General features: G+C 39.8%; 1 protein-coding gene and 1 long non-coding RNA gene across 12 annotated transcripts in view; one reads left to right on the top strand and one right to left on the bottom strand.

The window, feature by feature from the left end:
• The window catches only part of LOC137720638 (putative LRR receptor-like serine/threonine-protein kinase At3g47570), a 52924-nt gene extending 37784 nt beyond the window's left edge, over window positions 1–15140 (top strand). The window contains exons 1-3 of one of the 5 annotated variants that reach the window (XM_088695870.1): window positions 4674–7468; window positions 7578–8005; window positions 15048–15140. In XM_088695870.1, coding sequence (XP_088551996.1) covers window positions 4771–7468; window positions 7578–7978 — 3099 coding nt within the window. In that variant the 5' untranslated portion in view covers window positions 4674–4770 and the 3' untranslated portion in view covers window positions 7979–8005; window positions 15048–15140. Of the gene's footprint in view, window positions 1–4673; window positions 7469–7577; window positions 8088–15047 lie in introns of those variants that run through there. The other 4 variants (XM_088695886.1, XM_088695878.1, XM_088695884.1 and 1 more) reach the window with 4 other exon arrangements.
• LOC148699084 (uncharacterized) overlaps window positions 1–20837 on the bottom strand; it is a 108189-nt gene extending 87352 nt beyond the window's left edge. Inside the window, exons 1-6 of one of the 7 annotated variants that reach the window (XR_015963675.1) lie at window positions 20608–20765; window positions 19952–20015; window positions 19644–19772; window positions 19262–19362; window positions 18636–18750; window positions 17175–17962 (exon numbers count right to left, since the gene is read on the bottom strand). This is a non-coding gene — a long non-coding RNA (uncharacterized LOC148699084). Of the gene's footprint in view, window positions 1–16931; window positions 17963–18635; window positions 19363–19643; window positions 19825–19951 lie in introns of those variants that run through there. The other 6 variants (XR_015963674.1, XR_015963672.1, XR_015963670.1 and 3 more) reach the window with 6 other exon arrangements.
• Between the last annotated feature and the right edge of the window lie 584 nt (window positions 20838–21421).

Genomic DNA, 21421 nt, shown 5'->3' with positions numbered 1-21421 from the left:
AGATTTCGATAATTTTGTCTCTTATTGATTTCTTTTTAGAAAGGAAACTTTATATGTTCTAGAGCAAACCCATTTGGTCTTGACTCCTGCAAGGTCTTATCTATGAAATATCAGAGCATCAGAATTAGATTCAAAGGATAGGGGAAAAGCATGATACATAAGGCTTACTTTATGTTCCTTTTCCTTGTAGGTTAGAACTCAGACAAAGAGCGAGCCGAGAATTCCTTAACCACAGTGATCAAGAGCTATCGGATTTTATTTTACCGACGTTGGCTTGATCTTAGTATGAGAATAGGTAAAGATTAGGATAGAGTAGATATGGAGAGAAGCCAGATACATTTTCCACCACGCGTTGCACTGGATGATTACGAACAATAGCAAAGTTTCCAACTTTTGAAAGTTGGAACTAAGATACAAAACTATGCACAAGATTCTTTTCCAAAACTGCTTGGCCATTTATGGTTCACTTGAAAAATGATAATGGGTAAAGTACAAAAAACAATCTCAACTATTGGTCTCACGACACTTTCATACGTCATATTTTTAAAATGACAATGTCATACCTCATCTTACGAATTTGTACCAATGTCATACCTCTGTCAGTTTTCTGTTAATTTCTCAGTTAAATGCTGACATGGCTTGATTCGGGACCCACTTTTCTATTAAAAAATTATTAAAAACTAAAAAAAAATATTAATAAAGAAAAGTTATAAAAAAAATAAAAAAAAATAAAACCAAACAAAACTTCCCCTCCGCGCCCTCTCTCTTCTCCCTCATCTTCATCTCCCTTCCTCTTCTTCCTACATGCTGCAACCCAGAAAAAAGAAAAAAAAAAAAAAACGAAACAAAACAAAACAAAACTTAACTTTGTCCTTTCCCCCTGCACCCTCTCTCTTCTCCCCCATCTTCATCTCCTTTCTTCTTCTTCCTACATGCTTCTCCCCTATCTTCATTGTGACATCCCACATCACCCAGGGGAGTGATCCTTAAATGTATATTCCCATCCCTACCTAGCACGAGGCCTTTTGGGAGCTCACTGGCTTCGGGTTCCATGGGAACTCCGAAGTTAAGCGAGTAGCGCGCGAGAGCACTCCCAGGATGGGTGACCCATCGGGAAGTTCTCGTGTGAGTTCCCAGAAACAAAACCGTGAGGGCGTGGTTGGGGCCCAAAGCGGACAATATCGTGCTACGGTGGTGGAGCATGCCTGGGTTATGGTGGACCCGGGGCCGGGATGTGACAATTTGGTATCAGAGCCTAACCCTGGCTGTGGTGTGCCGACGAGGACGTCGGGCCCCTGAGGGGGGGTGGATTGTGACATCCCACATCACCCAGGGGAGTGATCCTTAAATGTATATTCCCATCCCTACCTAGCACGAGGCCTTTTGGGAGCTCATTGGCTTCGGGTTCCATGGGAACTCCAAAGTTAAGCGAGTAGCGCACAAGAGCATTCCCAGAATGGGTGACCCATCAGGAAGTTCTCATGTGAATTCCCAAAAACAAAACCGTGAGGGCGTGGTCGGGGCCCAAAACGGACAATATCGTGCTACGGTGGTGGAACGGGCCCGGGAAGTGGTTCTCCCCGGGCTGGGATGTGACAATTTGGTATCAGAGCCTAACCCTGGCCATGGTGTGTCGACAAGGACGTCGGGCCCCTGAGCGGGGTGGATTGTGACATCCCACATCACCCAGGGGAGTGATCCTTAAATGTATATTCCCATCCCTACCTAGCACGAGGCCTTTTGGGAGCTCACTAGCTTCAGGTTCCATGGGAACTCCGAAGTTAAGCGAGTAGCGCGCGAGAGCATTCCCAGGATGAGTGACCCATTGGGAAGTTTTCGTGTGAATTCCCAAAAACAAAACCGTGAGGGCGTGGTCGGGGCCCAAAGCGGACAATATCGTGCTACGGTGATGGAGCGGGCCCGGGAAGTGGTCCCCCCCGGGCCGGGATGTGACATTCATCTCCCTTCCTCTTCTTCCTACAAGCCTCCCCCCCCCCCCCCCCGGGCCCTCTCTCTTTTCCCCCATCTTCATCTCCTTTCCTATTCTTCCTACCTGCTGCAACCCAGGAAAAAGAAAGAAAAAAAAATACACAAAACTTTGTCCCTTCACCCCCCCCCCCCCCCGGCCTCTCTCTTCTCCCCCATCTTCATCTTCTTTCGTCTTCTTCCCCCTATCTACTGCAACCCAAAAAAAAGAAAAGAAAAGAAAAAAAAAACAATTGTCTTTCCCTGCACCCACCATCCACACCCAACCTCCCACCCATCCTCTTCCCTCATCTACACACCCCACTCCTTAAATCCACACCCATTCCGCCCAGGTTCTCCACCCATGGAATCGGCCTGGCAAACAGGATCTGGGTTTTTTTTTTTTTTTCTTCTTCTTCTTCTTCCTCCTCCTCCTCCTTCTTCTTTCTGGGTTGCAGGGTTTTTTTTTGGGGGGGGGGGGGTGGTTGGGGTTTTTTTTTCCTTCTTCTTTTTCTTCTTCTCCTCCTTCCTTCTTCTTCTTCTTCCTCCTTCTCCTTCTTCTTCTTCTTCTTCGAGGGGTGGGGTGGTTGGGGGTTTGGGGTATATGGGTTTTCAAAAAATTTTTTTTATTTTTTATTGAAGATGAAGTAGGGAAGAAGATTAAGATGGGGAGAGAGAGAATGGGGGAAGGGACGAAAGGTTTTGTTTTTTAACTTTTTTTTTATTATTTTAATATTTAAAAGGGTAAAGTACAAAAAATTACCTCAACTATTGGTGTCACGACACTTTCATACCTTATCGTTTAAAATTGACAATGTTATACCTCATCTTTAGAATTTGGTCCAATGTTATACCTTCCGTTACTTGGTCGTTTACTTTTCAGTTAAATGCTGACGTGGCTTGATTCGGGACCCACTTTCTATTAAAAAATCATTAAAATAATATTAAAAACTAAAAAAATTATTTAATATTTTTAAAATATTAAAATAATAATAAAAAGTAAAAAAAAAGAAAATAGCCCATAGTTCGTCCCTCCCCCCCTCCTCTCTCTTCTCCCCCCCCCACCTGCAAACCCAAAAATAAAAAAAATTAAAAAATTAAAAAAAAAAATCCAATTGGTCTTCCCCTGCACCGAGCCTCAGTTTGTCTTCCCCCCTCCCCACCCCCTCTTCTCCTTCTTGCAACCCAGAAAAATAAAAAAAATAAAAAAAACCCAGACCCCGTCGGCGGGAAGATGGGTGCGCGGAGAAGGTGGATGATGGGTGTGGAAGAGGATGTGGAGAATGTATGAGAGTGGTGGATTTGGGGTTTGTAGGGGGTTGGGGGAGGGGGGAACGAACTGGGTTCACTTTGGAATTTTTTTTTTTTTTTCTTTTTCTTCTCCTTCTTCTTCTTTATGGGTTGATGGGGGGGGGGGGTGTGGAGAAGGTACACGAACTGGGTTGGGTTGAGTTTTTTTTTTTTTGTTTTTTTTATTCTTCTTCTTCTTCTTCTTCCTCTTTCTTCTTTCTGGGTTGCAGGGGGTTTGGATGGAGGGGGCGAACTGGGTTGGGTTGGATTTTTTTTTTTCTTCCTCTTCTTCTTCTTCCTCCTTCTCCTTCTCCTTCTTCTTCTTCCGCCCACGCACGCACGCGCGAGCGGCCGGGGGGGGGATTGATGGGTTTTCAATTTTTTTCTTCTTCCTTCTCCTTTTTTTCCTCTTCTTCTTCTTCCTTCTCCTTCTCTTTCTCCTTCTTTCGCGCGCGCACCGGGGGGAGGGGGTGGGTAGGTTGATTGGGTATTCAAAATTTTTTTTTGGTTGAAGATTAAGAAGGGAAGAAGATGAAGATGGGAAGAGAGAGGGGGGGGAACGGACGAATAGAGGGATTTTTTTTAATTTTTTTTACTTTTCTTTATTATTTTAAAAAATATTAAATAAATTTTTTTTAGTTTTTAATAATATTTTATTAATTTTTTAATAGAAAGTGGGTCTCGAATCAAGCCATATCAGCATTTAACTGAAAAGTAAACGGCCAAGTAACGGAAGGTATAATATTGGACCAAATTCTAAAGATGAGGTGTAACATTGTCAATTTTAAAAGATAAGGTATGAAAGTGTCGTGACACCAATAATTGAGGTAGTTTTTTGTACTTTATCCAATGATAATTGATACTTGACCCACCCATGCAAATTGCAGAGTCTAGTGGCGTAGATTTCTTCCACAGCTGAAGCCTGAAACTAGAAGTAGATACAAAATTAGTATTGTGTGGTGGATTTCTTCCGAAACAGGATGGTGAAAACTGAAAGAGAGTTATTATGCCAAACAAATTCATTTGAATAGAATGAATACACAAGTACTGTTTTGTTGAAATACCATCAATTTGGACCACATATCAATGAAGGAGTGCATACGTGACATATCACATGTCAGACCATCCAAATAATGACGATTTCCCTACAAATCTATGCCCTACTAATATGCAATATTCTGCCGTGAGAAAGTGGGCGAAGAAAAATGTTAAGATAATGATAGATGTGAGATCCATCTTAGCTCTAAACTAGTCAACTCTTTTAGTCTAGGAATTCGATTAATGCTTTCTTAGCCAGTAGTCTATATATATATTTAGGCACTCTTTTTAGCCACACACACACCTTATTTAATCATGTATATTGTTTTCGTTTGATTTATTCAATCTAATGGTTATAAATAAAGGGTGAATCGCCTCCCTATATTTACGTCACAAGAATTCTTATAAATTGGTTCTGCTCAAGCTGCTAGACTACCGCAGCTCACCCAAACCAAAGTTTCACGCAAAACTGATACCATGGGGAATTACAAGTTCATTTCACCACTTCTCTTCTTCTCATATTTGTGCATGCATGCCCTTGTTCTTAACTCATGTCTTAGTATAGCCCTCGCCGGATCAAACGAGACGGATAAACTGGCGTTGCTTGAATTCAAGGCTAGGATAACTACAGACCCTTTTGGAGTCATGAGTTCGTGGAACGAAACAATCCACTTTTGCCAATGGCACGGTGTTACCTGTGGTCACCGCCACAAGAGGATCACAATGTTGAAGCTGATGTCCTTGAAGCTTGGAGGCTCTATATCGCCACATGTTGGAAATTTGAGTTTCCTCAGAGAGTTTAATCTCAAAAACAACAGCTTCAGCCATAAAATCCCTTCAGAAATTAGCCGTTTGCGCAGACTACAATTTTTGGCATTGTATAATAATTCACTGAGTGGAGAAATTCCCGCCAATTTATCAGGTTGCTCTGAACTCAAACTCATATATCTTGACCGCAATTTGTTAGAAGGTAGTATCACTAAGGAGTTTGGCACCTTGTCAAAGCTAATAGAATTCAGTATTGAAGACAACCACCATACAGGAAGTATCCCTTACTCTTTTAGCAACATATCATCTCTTGAAGCGTTTAGTGCAACTTCAAATAATTTAGGTGGCATAATTCCAGATATCTTTGGTCGAATGACCAATTTTTATTTTCTTGGATTGGATGAAAATAACTTGTCTGGTACGATCCCTCCCTCAATTTTCAATGTCTCTTCTCTTGAAACCTTTGCTGTGGGATCTAATTACAACCTCCAAGGCACTTTACCTTCAAACTTGGGCAATTCCTGTCCAAGACTCCAACTTTTTACCATCGAGGATAACCAATTTAGTGGAACTATACCTGTTTCAATATCTAATGCCTCAAATCTGTTTGTTCTACAAATAGGCGAAAACCAACTGCATGGAGAAGTCCCCTCTTTGAAAAACTTACACAAGCTTTGGCGGTTTATTATTGATTCAAACCATCTTGGAAGTGCGGGAATTGGTGATGATTTGAGCTTTCTTTGCGATATGACTAATGCCACCGGTCTACTATACTTGGTAATTAATTCAAACAACTTTGGGGGTACGTTGCCTCAATGCTTAGCCAACCTGTCTTCTTCACTTGTATATTTCACCTTAGCCAATAATAGTATATTTGGTAGTATCCCGATTGCGATGGAAAATCTGCATAACCTGGAAGCCATATGGCTGTCTGACAACCAGTTTTCAGGTCTCATCCCTCCTGAAATAGGAAGGCTTCCCAAATTATATGAAGTATATATGGAAAACAACTTGCTCTCTGGGAATGTTCCATCATCTTTTGGAAATTTAAGTCGATTAACTGATCTGCATCTCGAGAATAACAACCTTCAGGGCACCATCCCTTCAACTTTATCTCAGTGTCCCAATTTAGTGAACTTAATTCTTGGTGGTAACAATTTCACTGGTATCATATCCCCAGAATTAATTAGTCTGTCTTCTTCATATGTTCATTTGGATTTATCTCGAAACCATTTGACTGGCTTTCTTCCCATGGAAGTCGGACAATTGATAAATATAGAGCATTTTGATGTTTCTGGAAACCTATTGTCTGGTGAAATTCCTCCAAGTCTTGGAAGTTGTGAAACCATACAGTATCTTTACTTGCAAGAAAACTTCTTCCAAGGGACAATTCCATCAGAGTTGAGTTCACTAAGAGGTATTGAAACCTTATCTCTTGCTCGCAACAACTTGTCAGGGACAATTCCGAAATTCTTGGAGAATTTTACATTTCTGCAATCCTTGAATCTGTCTTATAACAATTTAGAGGGAGCAGTACCTATCGAAGGAGTTTTTCAGAATGCAACTGCCACATCAGTCCAAGGGAATACAAAGCTCTGTGGCGGCATACCAGAGTTTCAATTGCCAAAATGCAAATTTCGACATTCCAGCAAAAGAGGGTTGAGCCTAACCTTGAAACTGGTAATCTCTCTCCTTTCTGGGCTTTCTGGAGCCTTTTTTTCATTTGCCGTTGTGTACCATTGTTGCTTCCGGAGTAAAAAAAAGGCGGATCCTTCGAGTGATTCTGAAAAATTTCCTAAGGTGTCTTACCAAAGTCTTCTTAAAGCTACTGATGGATTCTCTTCTGCCAATTTGATTGGAATGGGAAGTTTTGGGTCAGTTTATAAAGGATTACTTGATCAAGTTGGAACAACAATTGCTATCAAGGTACTCAACCTCGCTCGACACGGAGCTTCCAAAAGTTTCATTGCTGAGTGTGAGGCTCTGAAAAATATTAGACACCGTAACCTTGTGAAGGTACTTTCTGCATGCTCCGGATTCGACTATCGTGGTTCTGATTTCAAGGCCTTAGTTTACGAGTTCATGGTGAATGGGAGCTTAGAGGAATGGTTGCATCCAGCTCAGACAAGTACTGATACGAATCAGAGGCCAAGGAGCTTAACTTTTTCGCAGAGGTTGAACATTGCGATAGATGTTGCAATGGCATTGGATTATCTGCATCATCACTGTCACGTGCCAATAGTTCATTGTGACCTCAAACCCAGCAATGTTCTTCTCGACAATGATATGATTGGACATGTAGGTGACTTTGGGTTGGCGAGATTCCTTTCAAGAACTCTTGAAGATGGTTTTGGTAATCAGTCAAGCTCCATCGGAGTTAAAGGAACAATCGGTTATACTCCTCCAGGTAAAAAAACGTATTCACTTTCTTTTCACTTTTTCAGTATTCATTTATAATTTAGATTTTTTTTTTTTTTTTTTTACGTATTAAAATAAAAACATTTGCACAAATGTAGAGTATGGCATGGGGCATGAAGTGTGGCGACAGGGTGACGTGTATAGTTACGGCATCCTCCTGCTGGAAATGTTTACGGGAAAAAGGCCAACCAGTGACATGTTTCAAGGATCTTCAAATCTTCACAACTATGTCAAGGCAGCTCTGCCTGAGCAGGTGTTAGATATTGTGGATCCGGTTCTTATTCAAGAAAAAGAGGAAGGGGAGATGAGTGCAAACCAGCATGTAACTGAGGCTAGCACAAGCATTCGCATGAAATTTGAAGAGAGCTTGATTTCAATCTTAGGAGTTGGTGTTGCATGCTCTGCAGACATGCCTGGGGAAAGATCGGACATCACTGATGCTATGGCTGAGATGTGTCGGATCAGAAACAAACTTCGAGCAGATAAAATGTTGGATTAGAATAAGCATACTGTTAAGTATTAGCATGTACGTAATAATCTTGTTTCCTTATGTGGATGTCGAAGTTCTCAAATTTGCTTGATCAATAAAATCAGTATAGTTGATAACTTGTCTGACAGACTTTAGTTCATTTACTATTTCGTACAGTTGAGTTATATTTAGATGCATTTGGCATAGTGTTAGGATGCCAGATGGCATCAACTTGTGGTGACAGTTAGAGTTGAGTATTAGTATAAATAGTACATTGTAAGAGAAGAAAAGGCAGTTAATGAAATTGTGGAAGATGTAGAGCACGTTCTAACATTGGTATCAGAATCTGGAAGAGTATCAGATTCACATGTCAAGATTTCGTAATTTGTATCTTATCGATTTCTTTTTTAAAAGGAAAACTTGTATGTTCTAGAGCAAACCCATTCGTTCTTGACTCTTGCAAGGTCTTTTTTATCTATGAAATATCAGTGCACCAGGATTAGATTTAAAGGGAAACCCATTCGGTCTTGACTCCCGTAAGGTCTTTCTTATGACCCATTTTGTTCTAGAGCAAGCCCATTCGGTCTTGACTCCCATAAGGTCTTTCTTATGTTCCTTTGCCTTGTAGTTTATTACTTCCACAGTTGAAATTAGAACTAGATACGAAACTAATAGTGTGTTTCGTAGATTTTATCCCAAACAGGACGGTGAAAGCTGAAAGAGAGTTTTTATGCCAAAACAAATTCATTTGTATAGACTTAATTGTTGTGATTAATTTCGGTTTTGGCGTGGAAGTCTTCGTTCAAGGATTGCACGCTATAGACTACGTACAGCAAAGAGTTTGAATTTGGCGTGTGAACTAAAGACCAATTGGTCTTAGTTGTTGGTGTCAGTTTAATAGGTTGCTGGTGTATGCATTTAACTAGATGTAATATTTGTGCATTTGGTAAGCATCCGAAGGGGAACACAGAGGAGAGAAAATCAGAGAGAAAAGAGTGGCATCTTGGGGTTGGGTGACCTCTTGTGAAATACTGTAAGATGGTGTAAAAGGGTTTCGGTTTTGATTTATGTTGATTTAACTCAAGTGTATTTTGTACTTGTTATTATTCTCATAGTGAAGAGCAATATTTCTCTGGGGACGTAGGCAGGATTTTGCCGAAACTCGTAAATTTCGGTGTCTTTATTTCTTGTTTATTTTATTATATTCAACTATGGTCTGCATTCTAGTGATGTTGTAATTTGAAATCTCAGTTCCACATAGACAAAGGCACAACATGATAAAAACTAATAATCCTTCAACCAATAGTATCATAGGTCTAGTCAATGCAGAGAAAATAAATACATTTCTATACTACGACTATGGACCCACATATCAAAGAAAGAGTGCACATTATCACTGATCTAGGTTGACAATGTACTTTGGACCCACATATATGCACATTATCACTGGTCTAGGTTGACAATATACTTTGGACCCACATATCAAAGAAAGAGTGTGCATTATCACTGGTCTAGGTTGACAATGTACGTGACAATATAACACGTCAATCTATCTAAATAAGGACCATTTCCCAACAAATCCATGCCCCACTGGTATGCGAATTCTGCCATGATAAAGAAGGCAAAGAAAACTGAGGATTATGATAGATGTCAGGATCCATCTTAGCTTTACGATTTACCTCTATTTCTCTACCCCACTGTTTGTTTAATCATGTATGTTGTTTTTGTGTGATTTATTCAATCTAATTGCTAGAAATAGAGAGTAAATCACCTCCCTATATTTATGATTTACCTCACAATAGTTCTTACTAGAAAATGTGTCCGCGCTTCGCTGCGAGAATTGAATGTATTAGTCGCAACATGTAAGAATAATTTGCACAGATGCGCTAAAAAGGTAGTAAGAACGGAATCACACCCTCAAATGCACCAATGTAGATAACACATATTAATGCCCTTCACATAAACTCCAGGCCAAGGAGAGATGAGCGCAAAACAGCATGTAACTGAGGCTAGCACAAGGATTCGCATGAAATTTGAAGAGAGCTTGATTTCAATCTTAGGAGTTGGTGTTGCATGCTCTGCAGACATGCCTGGGGAAAAGTCGGACATCACTGATGCTATGGCTGAGATGTGTCGGATCAGAAACAAACTTCGTGCAGATAAAATGTTGGATTAGAATAAGCATACTGTTAAGTATTAGAATGTGATAAACCTAGTTTGAATAAATCTTTACACCCTAATGAAAGGTCCACGTCAGCACCACCAATTCAATCACAACCTTCCCGCTGCAATCTGCAACCGAAGGAATAATCCCAACCTGCACATTCTCTCAACTATCTGCTGTACAACCTGGACAACAAAAGGAATAATCCCAGCCAGACAATCACATGGCTTCTGCCACCTTTAATGTTGTTTATATGCTACTTTATTGTTGTTTATTGCATGCGTGTATATGCAAACTGTATATAAACCATGCTGCCATTGCAGCATTGGTAAGTTAAATATATCAGTAAAAGCAATATTCTTCATGGTATCTCAGAGCTGACAGTCTAACGACCAAAAGCTTTTTTTTTTTTTTTTTATTTCTCTCCCATGGCGTCCAGTTCAGGTCCCTCCCATCTCTCTCTTCCAAATGCTTCCAACTTTCTGACTATCAAGTTGGATCGTACCAACTATCCCCTATGGCATGCCCAGATGTTGCCCTTGCTTCGCAGCAGGAATCTGGTGTCTTTTGTCGATGGAACCAACCTATGTCCTCCTACCTTCTTAAAGGACGATGCTGGCCAACTCACTGATAAAACCAATCCTGACTTTGATGCATGGATTCAGCACGATGCTATGGTTCTCTCTTGGATCAACAGTTCGGTTCATCCCACAGTTCTTGCCTCTCTTATTGGTAAGACCAGTTCTCTTTCTGCATGGACTTGTTTACGTGACATGTATGCTTCTCAGTCTACTGGCCGCCTCCTCCAATTGCGTAGTGAGCTAATGAATACCCATCGTGGTGATTCCTCTATTGCTGAGTTTCTTGATCGTATTAATTGTCTTGCTGACACTTTCTCCCTCTCTGGTTCTCCTGTGACTGACTCTGATCTTGTTGCCATTATTTTAAATAATGTTGGGCCTGCTTATGAGAGTACTGTTGCTTCTGCACAAGCACGGGATGAGGCCATCAATTACAGTGCCTTGGAGGCTCTTCTTCTTGGTGCAAAGAGACGTCAAAAGCTTCATACTATGTTTGAAACTGGGCCCACTGCCCTTGCTGCTGGAAGAGGTCGTTCCGGCACTTCCCGTGGTCGCGGTACTCCTCGCGGAGGCCGTGGTCACTTCAATGGTAGTCGTGGCCAGTTTCCTTCTCGTCCTCAAGGCCAAGACCACTATGCTCCTCCACCCCGACAACCCCATGATGGCGTTCTTGGTGCTCCTCCTTCTCCAACCCAATCTGGTGGCCGTATCCAATGCCAAATATGTCGTCGTCACGGCCATTCTGCAATCGATTGTTTCAATCGCGTTAATATGGCCTATGAAGGACGTGTTCCTGCTCCACGTCTCCAAGCTTATGCTGCTGCTGCACCGTCTCCGGCATCTGCCTCTCCCTCTGGCATTCAAAACTGGCTTTTTGACTCTGGAGCCAATGCACATATCACCAATGATTTACATCAGGTTTCGAATCCTCGTCCCTACAATGGCACTGACAATGTTGATGGCGTGGTGGATGGATCAGGTTTGCACATTTCTCATGTTGGCACTTCTTTTCTTCACACACCCAATCACTCATTTACCCTTCCCAACACCCTTCACTGCCCTAATGCTTCTACTAATGTTATTTCCATCAATCAATTTACCAAAGACAACCATTGTTCACTGACCTTATATCCCAATTCCTACCGTGTTCAGGACCTTCAAACGGGGAAGATGTTTTTGCAAGGCCGGAGTAAAAATGGTTTTTATCCATTTTCAAGTTCTTCTGTGGTCAACCATGGAGTCTCTGCATTTGTTGGTGTTAAAGTGTCGGATGCTATTTGGCATTCTAGGTTAGGTCACCCTGCAATTTCTGTTTTGCGTCGTCTAATTTCCCAAAATAAATTACCTTTAACTGGTAATGCAACCTACGACTTTTGTTCATCCTGTCCCCTTGGCAAAAGTCATAAGTTGCCATTTAATTTATCTTCTTCCCAGTCATCGTGTCCTTTGGAATTAATACATTCCGATGTATGGATTTCTCCTTCTTATTCAATTAATGGATACAAGTATTATGTTGTTTTTGTGGATGACTTTTCTCGTTATGCATGGCTCTATCCTTTAAAGTTAAAATCTGATGTTTTTCAAACCTTTGTTCATTTTAAAAAGCTTGCAGAAAATATGTTCAACACCAAAATTAAATTTTTTCAATCTGATGGTGGAGGAGAGTTTGTCAATTCCTCTTTTAAACACCTTTTCTCTCAACATGGCATTCATCATAGACTCAGTTGTCCTCATCATCCCGAGCAAAACGGTCTCGCAGAACGTAAACATCGTCATCTTGTTGAAATTGGCTTAACTTTACTTGCTCATGCGTCTCTTCCTCACACTTTCTGGGATGACGCTTTTCACACTGCAAATTATCTCATTAATCGTCTTCCCACCAAAATCTTGAATGGTGTCTCCCCTTTCCAAAAACTGTTTTCAAAATCACCCCAGTATGATTTTCTCAAAGTATTTGGTTGTGCTTGTTTTCCCTATTTACGTCCATACACTGATACTAAACTTAAGTTTCGATCAAAACAATGCATTTTCTTAGGATACTCATTAAATTATCAAGGTTATAAATGTTATGATCCTACCACTGGCAAGTCTTTTCTGTCTCGTCATGTCATTTTCAATGAAAAGAGTTTTCCCTATACAGACCTTGCTACTCCGACCTTGTCAAAACCGAGTCAGTTGGACCATGTCCTGCCCATTGATACCTTCCAGTACACCCCACCACGTTCGACCCCACGGATCCCTCCTTCCCTTATCACCACCTCACCCTCTCCCCTGCTCCCTACCCCGGCCTCCCATACTATCCTTCCATCCTCTACCCCAGACTCCCATTCTCACCCACCAACTCCCACTACTCACGTGAATATTGAACCTGCTAACACCACTTCTCACACTGTTCCATCCACTCATCCCATGATCACGCGTGGTCAACAAGGAATTCGAAAACCAAATCCCAGATATGCTTGCATCACTACTGTTACTAATACTTTGGTTGAGCCCACATGTTTCTCCCAGGCCAATAAGTCTCCCCAATGGCGCCAAGCAATGGCAGATGAATTTAACGCTTTACAGCGTACAGGCACTTGGACTTTGGTACCCTACAAGTCTTCTATGAATGTGTTACCAAATAAATGGGTATATCGCATAAAAAAGAACTCTGATGGTTCCATCGAGCGTTTTAAAGCTAGACTAGTTGCAAATGGCTTTCATCAGCAAGAAGGCATTGATTTCTGCGAAACCTTCAGTCCGGTGGTCACCCATGCCACCATTCGGCTCATTCTCTCTATTGCTCTTCACTTTCAGTGGCCTATCCGCCAGCTTGATGTTCAAAATGCCTTCCTTCATGGCACCTTGAATGAGGAAGTTTATATGCGCCAACCTGCAGGGTTCATTGATCCACAGTTTCCCTCTCATGTGTGTCGACTTCGAAGGTCCCTATACGGTTTGAAACAAGCACCCCGTGCTTGGTTTCAATGTTTTTCCCAGAAACTAGAAGACTTGGGCTTCACTGCTTCCCAAGCTGACTCGTCTCTCTTCACCTATTTTGATGGCTCAACAATCCTTTATCTTCTCATCTATGTGGATGACATTTTAATCACAGGGAACAACAATGCTCACTTGTCTCAGTTTATCACGCAACTTGGTGCTCATTTTGCAATGAAAGATCTTGGGCCCTTACACTACTTCTTGGGGATGGAGGTTTCCCGGACGCCTTCTGCCTTCTATCTCACTCAATCCAAGTACATTTTGGAGCTTCTACAGAACACTAATATGGCTGACGCCAAGCCCATCTCAACGCCAGTTCCCAGTGGTAAACGCTTGAGTTTATATGATGGTGAGCCCCTCTCCGATGGATCTTCTTTTTGCAGTGTTGTGGGCGCCCTTCAATATCTTCTCTTTACCCGTCCTGATATTGCTTACGCTGTCAACCAAGTATGTCAGTACATGCACTCTCCAACTACTGCACATTGGGCTGCAGTCAAACGCATATTACGGTATTTGAAAGGCACACATGATCATGGCTTAATTTACAAATCCAGTCCTCTCACTCTAACTGCCTTCGCTGATGCTGACTACGCTGGCGACCCTGATAACCGTCGTTCCACTGGCGGTCATTGCATATTTCTTGGCGATAATTTAATTTCCTGGAGTTCGAAAAAGCAACGTGGAGTGTCACGGTCTAGCACAGAGGCGGAGTATCGTCAACTTGCCTATACTTCTGCCCATCTCTCATGGTTTCGCAATCTATTCCGTGATCTATATCTTCCATTACAGCCACCTCGTCTCTGGTGTGATAATATCAGCGCCATTGCTGTTGCTTCCAATCCCGTTTATCAAGCTCGCATGCGCCATGTTGAAGTGGATTATCACTACATCCGGGACAAGGTCATTCGCAAGGAAATCGAAGTTGGTTATGTGGCTACCACATACCAAATTGCCGATTTTTTAACCAAAGGTTTGTCATCTGTTCGCTTCCATTATCTTATCTCCAAGCTTCCTGTTCGTCAACGCCCTGTCAGCTTGCGGGGGCGTGATAAACCTAGTTTGAATAAATCTTTACACCCTAATGAAAGGTCCACGTCAGCACCACCAATTCAATCACAACCTTCCCGCTGCAATCTGCAACCGAAGGAATAATCCCAACCTGCACATTCTCTCAACTATCTGCTGTACAACCTGGACAACAGAAGGAATAATCCCAGCCAGACAATCACATGGCTTCTGCCACCTTTAATGTTGTTTATATGCTACCTTTATTGTTGTTTATTGCATGCGTGTATATGCAAACTGTATATAAACCATGCTGCCATTGCAGCATTGGTAAGTTAAATATATCAGTAAAAGCAATATTCTTCAGAATGTACGTAAAATCTTGTTTCCTTATGTGGAAGTTGAAGTTCTCAGATTTGCTTGACCAATAAAAACAGTATAGTTGATAACTTCTCTGACAGACTTCAGTCCATTTACTATTCATACCGTTGAGTTATACTTAGATGCATTTGGCATAGGGTGAATTCAAGCTCGTACTTCTTGTAGTATATATTATCAGAATCTGGAACGAGTATCAGATTCGCATGTCAAGATTTCGTAATTTCTATCTTATCGATTTCATTTGTAAAAGGAAAACTTGTATGTTCTAGAGCAAACCCATTTGGTCTTGGTACTCCTGCAAGGTCTTTTTTATTAATGAAATATCAGAGCATCAGGATTAGATTCAAAGGATAGGGGAAACCCATAAGGTATTTTGTTCTAGAGCAAACCCATTCGGTCTTGAGTCCCATAAGGTCTTTTTTACGTTCCTTTGCCTTGTAGTTTATTACTTCCGCAGTTGAAACTAGAACTAGATACAAAACTAATAGTGTCCGTTTCGTAGATTTTATCCCGAACAGGACGGTGAAAGCTGAAAGAGAGTTTTTATGCCAAAACAAATTCACTTGTATAGACTTAATTGTTGTGATTAATTATGGGTCATGTGTTGACGACAACAATTGAAGACCATGTGTTTGTTTTCGGTTGTGGCGTGGAAGTCTTCGTTCAAGGATTGCACGCGTAGACTACGTACAGCAAAGAGTTTGAATTTGGCGTGTGAATTAAAGACCAATTGGTCTTAGTTGTTGGTGTCAGTTTAATGGGTTGCTGGTGTATGTATTTAACTAGATGCTGTATTTGTGCATTTGGTAAGCATCCGAAGGGGAACACGGAGGAGAGGAAATCAGAGAGAAAAGAGTGGCATCTTGGGGTTGGGTAAGCTCTTGCGAAATACTGTGAGATGGTGTACAAGGGTTTCAGTTTTGATTTATGTTGATTTAACTCAAGTGTATCTTGTACTTGTTATTATTCTCATAGTGAAAAGCAATATATTTCTGAGGACATAGGCAGGATTTTGCCGAAATTCGTAAATTTTCCGATGTCTTTATTTCTTGTTTATTTTATTATATTCAACTATGGTTTGTATTCTAGTGATGTTGTAATTTGAAATCTCGGTTATGCATAGACAAAGGCACAAGATGATAAAAACTAATAATCCTTCAATCGATAGTATCATAGGTCTAGTCAATGCAAAGAAAATGAATACATTTCTATACTATGAATATGGACTCACATATCAAAGAAAGAGTGTACATTATCACTGGTCTAGGTTGACAATATACGTGACAATATAGCACGTCAATCTATCTAAATAAAGACTATTTCCCGACAAATCCATGCCCCACTGATATGCGAATTCTGCCATGAGAAAGAAGGCGAAGAAAAATGAGGATTATGATAGATGTCAGGATCCATCTTATCTTGACAATTTACCTCTATTTCTCTGCCCCACTGTTTGTTTAATCATGTATGTTGTTTTCGTTTGATTTATTCAATCTAATTGCTAGAAATAGAGAGTAAATCACCTCCCTATATTTATGATTTACCTCACAATAGTTCTTACTAAAAAATGTGTCCGCGCTTCGCTGCGGGGATTGAATGTATTAGTCGCAACATGCAAGAATAATTTGCACAGAAAGATGCGCTAAGAAGACAGTAAGAACGGAATCACACCCTCAAATGCACCAATGTAGATAACACACATTAATGCCCTTCACATAAACTGCAGGCCAAGATGCCAAGATGCGAAAAAAAACATATGCATATTCCTTGAAGGAAAATTTCTAGGCCTTTGTTATAGTATGTATTAAAGAGAACCAACTCTATCCTCAAACACTAAATTTGTTCACTCGAGTCAGAGTCCTCTTGCAAGTATTATAAAACTCAAAAGCTTACTGTCCAAAACCAGAAACAATTTGTACCATTTACATGCATGTGCAAGATATGCCTTACACTGGAAAAACGTCTAAACTCATAATACAAATATGTAATCACGGACGGATTTTGTTTTGCATTTTTATAATCAAGTAGCAAGCAAAATTACAACAAATTGGAGGTAATTTAGCCTCTGTCCTCCTCCTCAGTTAAAAAAATTACAAAAACATAGTAGCTTTACTAAAAAATGCATGATGAAATGGATACATAGTTTTCATGCAGAGAGAGAGAGTACTTTAAATCTTTTTATAGAATATGAGACAATATAAAGAGATATCTAGCATTATATCTTAGGTACATGTATAATACACAAATTTGATGTGCGCCTAAGTAAATCTTTTAGGATTGTCAATTGGCCAAAATATATTGAACAATATTCAAAAGAAAGGCACTTTTAGTTGGTTAAGTATTATAAACTACGGAAATTAGAATGAAACTAAGTAGTTTCAAAATTGGCCAAGATCACTTACGAAGAAAACTATAATATAAATGTGAATTGCAAATATAAATCCAATTTTCAAACAAAATTCACCAATATAAATCAGAAATTTGAATTGTCTACGTTTTCTATTAAAACCCAGTGTTTATCTTTTAGCCATCATGCGTCTCAAACAATACCTTTTCATCAATAATTTTAAAACCATTCATACTCATACCAATCAACTCTATTATGCTCAAACCAATTCGGTCTAATACGTAACAAAAAAGTTTTACTTCATATTTACGATACCATGTCTCCTTTCCATGTCCCTTGGTGAAGTCAATATCGTCCCACCAACTGACCATTATTTAGCAATAGTTAAAATCTACCCCACGCGATCTTGCCACTGGGGGAGCAGCTTCCGCCACCGTAAAAAGCATCGCTTCCTCTCGCTCCATCCTTTACCAAATTGTTGGAACTGACGCTCATATCTACTGGTTTAGGAGCTGGTTGTTTTGCATTTTTCGCAACCCAGTCTTCCCTCATACCTGAAAGTTCCCAAGAAAGTTAGGAGCAGAAAGAAATAATAACCCACACATTCTCCACGTTGCACATAAAGCTCATAATTAATTTTAGAAAACAACTTCCTTGGCATGAATAAATTTCTCAGTCCCACTTCTGTCAAAATTTGGTGCCAGTTCTTTTTCCCATTAACTGTTTCCCTTTTCATTACCCATGGCTACACTAAAGTATATAGAGAGTTAACTAACAGGATAATCAATCAGAACATAGTAGTTGGTTAGAAAAGATTAAAAACACACGAAGCAAGAATGTGAACATTGAACCCTAAACCCCATATGAATACTATCAGACCATTCGTAACATGCATAATAGTTTTGACAACATGAGGACATTGAGGACAAACTTCAACATTCATGAAATCTTATAAAATTGCATTGTTCGATAAGAATCAATTATGTTTGGTTCTTTCTCGTTGAGGGAGATGTTACAACCAACTCAGCTAAAGAGTCATTCCTACAACAACATTAGCCTATGAAAAATACGACATATGCACATACTATGCCACATATAATTTCTCATCTCTCTTTTTTTTTTCTTTTTTTTTTTTGTAGGCTGAACTGATATGATATTTAGCATGACAAATTAAATGAAATTTAAATAACTTTCAAAGAGAAGAGAAGGCAGCAGCTAATATCTTACCAGCTGATAAGGTACCCATTTTTAGAAATCAAGCTACAAGATAGTTTGGCAGTTAACCAAATGGAATTCCCCATAATGTTGACAAAAATGGTAAGAGGAGACATATAAATAGTGCCTGCAATTCACAATTACAATAGATATTGGCTTTCATTAGGTGAACTCAATTTCAGGACACCAAAAATATAAATTTGAAAGGCCATCAATTTATATGCCTTTTTCAAGAATGCTGACAGTTCGGGGAAGCATAGAAGAGGAATAAAACATTATTAGGCATAAGCCACATGATGGAAACATTGTAGTACACATTGATATGCAAGGTGCAAGACACATGAGAACTGCCCTCCAAATATTGTCCTTACAAAGAGTAAATTAGACCAATACAATGATACACAAAGAAAGACATGAAAGAAGTGGGAGAACATTTATCGTCGAAGAAATTATGTGATAATCAACCATAGAACGCATTTCCCTGCATGTAGGCGTTTCATTCAAGAAAGTAATTCATGCTCTGCATGTTATCGAATGTTAATGAAACTGAAAAGACATAACGAATTAAAGTAATGCAACTTAACAAAAACAAAGACAAAGACATCTGAGCTGTTCAAGAAATAAAGTCAAAACATTACCTCAAGAATTCGATGAAACCTAGATATACCGTCAGGGGTGATTCTATAGTTGATATAGAAATATGGCTCAAATCCATGAAAATGGCACCAAACACTATGTCCTAGGATGATGCGACAACTTATCAAAGTCAGAAAATGCATTATCTCAGTTTATATTAGTTTAGTTTAGTTTTGTAGCATATATGATCCCCGTGCAGCAACATAGAATACTTAGTAAAAGTTGCATTTCTGAGAACAAATAACCAACATGCTTGACCGAAAAAACAATGCAGATGCTTTAGTAACACATAAATTACAGTTTTATTCAGGTTTCTCAGTCACCAACAAAACATTGTCGTAGCAGAAAAAATAACCCTAAAAGAAATTAGGAGCACAAACTAACCTTCCTTTGTTGAGCAGCAAGGAAGAGGGGGAGAAAATTGATTCTTGGAGGAGCTTTTTCGTCAAAACTAAGTCTAGCAGCAAGGAAGAAGGATCGAGGATTGTTTGTGAGCTGGTTTAGAAAGCTCCACTGTCTCATAACAAACACAAATCGAATATGATCACCATGTCACATTAATTACCTTAAATTCAAAAGGTTATATACATTAGTATGTTGAACAAATTAGTTACATTTCATTAAACTAAAAAATTACAGAATATTTGTATTGTTTATATGAAAATAGAATAACAAAGAACACCATTGACTACCATTTTATTCGGTAGTTTCCTCCAACTGCAATTGTTGAGATTGTAGGAAATCTTCGAATAAAGCCTTCAATTCAACCATCCGTACACAAACATAATAGACAATGTTTTTTAGCGAATTATGGACAAAGCTTAATATTCAAATGCAATGAAGGGGAAAACAAAATCCAATTCTAGGACGAATTGAACCCTTTTTAATCCTTCCCAGTCTAGTACCTAGGAACCAATGAAGTGACATTGGCAATATATGGATATGCATGCTATAAGAAACCATTCATTTGTAGGTGGTATTGTATCACCAATGTTGTATTTAAAAATCTACCCGAGATAAAGATGCAAAATATAGTTCAGTAAAAAATCAAAACGAAGAGTTAACAAAGGAAAAGGATTAACACGTTGAAAATACAAAACTGGATTCTTTTATTTGGTAAAGATGGTTCCCCCACTGGCTGTCTGAAACCACAAACACTTTTTTACATAGAAACTTTATAAACTAATAGATTAAAATAAATCTAAGTGTTATAAATGAAAAATCCTAGGATTGATAGCTATGGCATCAACAGTGCCACCACATCCCAAATAAATGAATGAAAATATAGTGATTGATGGCCAACTAAGAAGCTCAAGCTTGAACATAAACCAAGGCATAAGATGCTTACCAAACTTTTCAAATGGCTAACTTGTTCATTTAACTTGATAACTTCATCCTGCAATCCATAAGTAAGATCATTAGATGCGGTAAATAAAACATCATACTTCATCCATGGCAATCTAGCAGAGAAACCAATTGCATTCAGATGGAGCCTAATTTGCGGAAAATCCAACTATTTCCAAAAATTCTCAAACTTCACATAACTGAAGATCTCAGTGAGTGGAGCAACTTTCATACCTGACATGAAGTCCAAAAGTGGACGAAAGATGGTCAATTTTTCCCACAAAGCCGGCGGGTGCCTAAAACTTCCCGGTGTCGATTCGTCTTCTACAGTGGTTCAACGGGGTCAAGGTTGGTTGGGTTTTGCTCCTGGGATCATGGGCTACAAAGCCCAAGTGGTGGCATCGGCCATCACTTTGCCGATTTGCCAGAAAATCAAAAAGGGTGCCTGGAGCACCTTGAGAACCGCCAACTTTCGTGGCCTCAAATCGCCACATACCGTGGTTAATCAAGGTGGTTCTTGGGTGGGTTTTGTAGAGGGGAATGAGAGCTTCAAGATGGTGGTGGTGGCATCGAAAAACTCCACCGGAGTTGGCCGGAATCGACCTTGGAAAATGGTGGTTGCGAGTTGGAAAAACCCACGGGAAAGCTGGGATTTTTATTTTTTTTATTTTTTCTTTTCTTCTTTCTATTTCTGATTGGGTCTCACCCTCTCCCTCTAATTTAATTGGTTCGTTCCTATTTGTGCCTAAAATCAGATTGGCCACTTTCCCACAAGGTGGGAATTTAAATAATTTATAACTAAATTTTAAATAGCCATT

The sequence above is a fragment of the Pyrus communis genome, chromosome 1 (assembly GCF_041283825.1).
Source record: "Pyrus communis isolate YQ-2024b chromosome 1, ASM4128382v1, whole genome shotgun sequence".
NCBI lineage: Eukaryota > Viridiplantae > Streptophyta > Magnoliopsida > Rosales > Rosaceae > Pyrus > Pyrus communis.
Note: the sequence above shows the minus strand (reverse complement) of the source record. Positions and strands in the feature narration are given on the sequence as shown.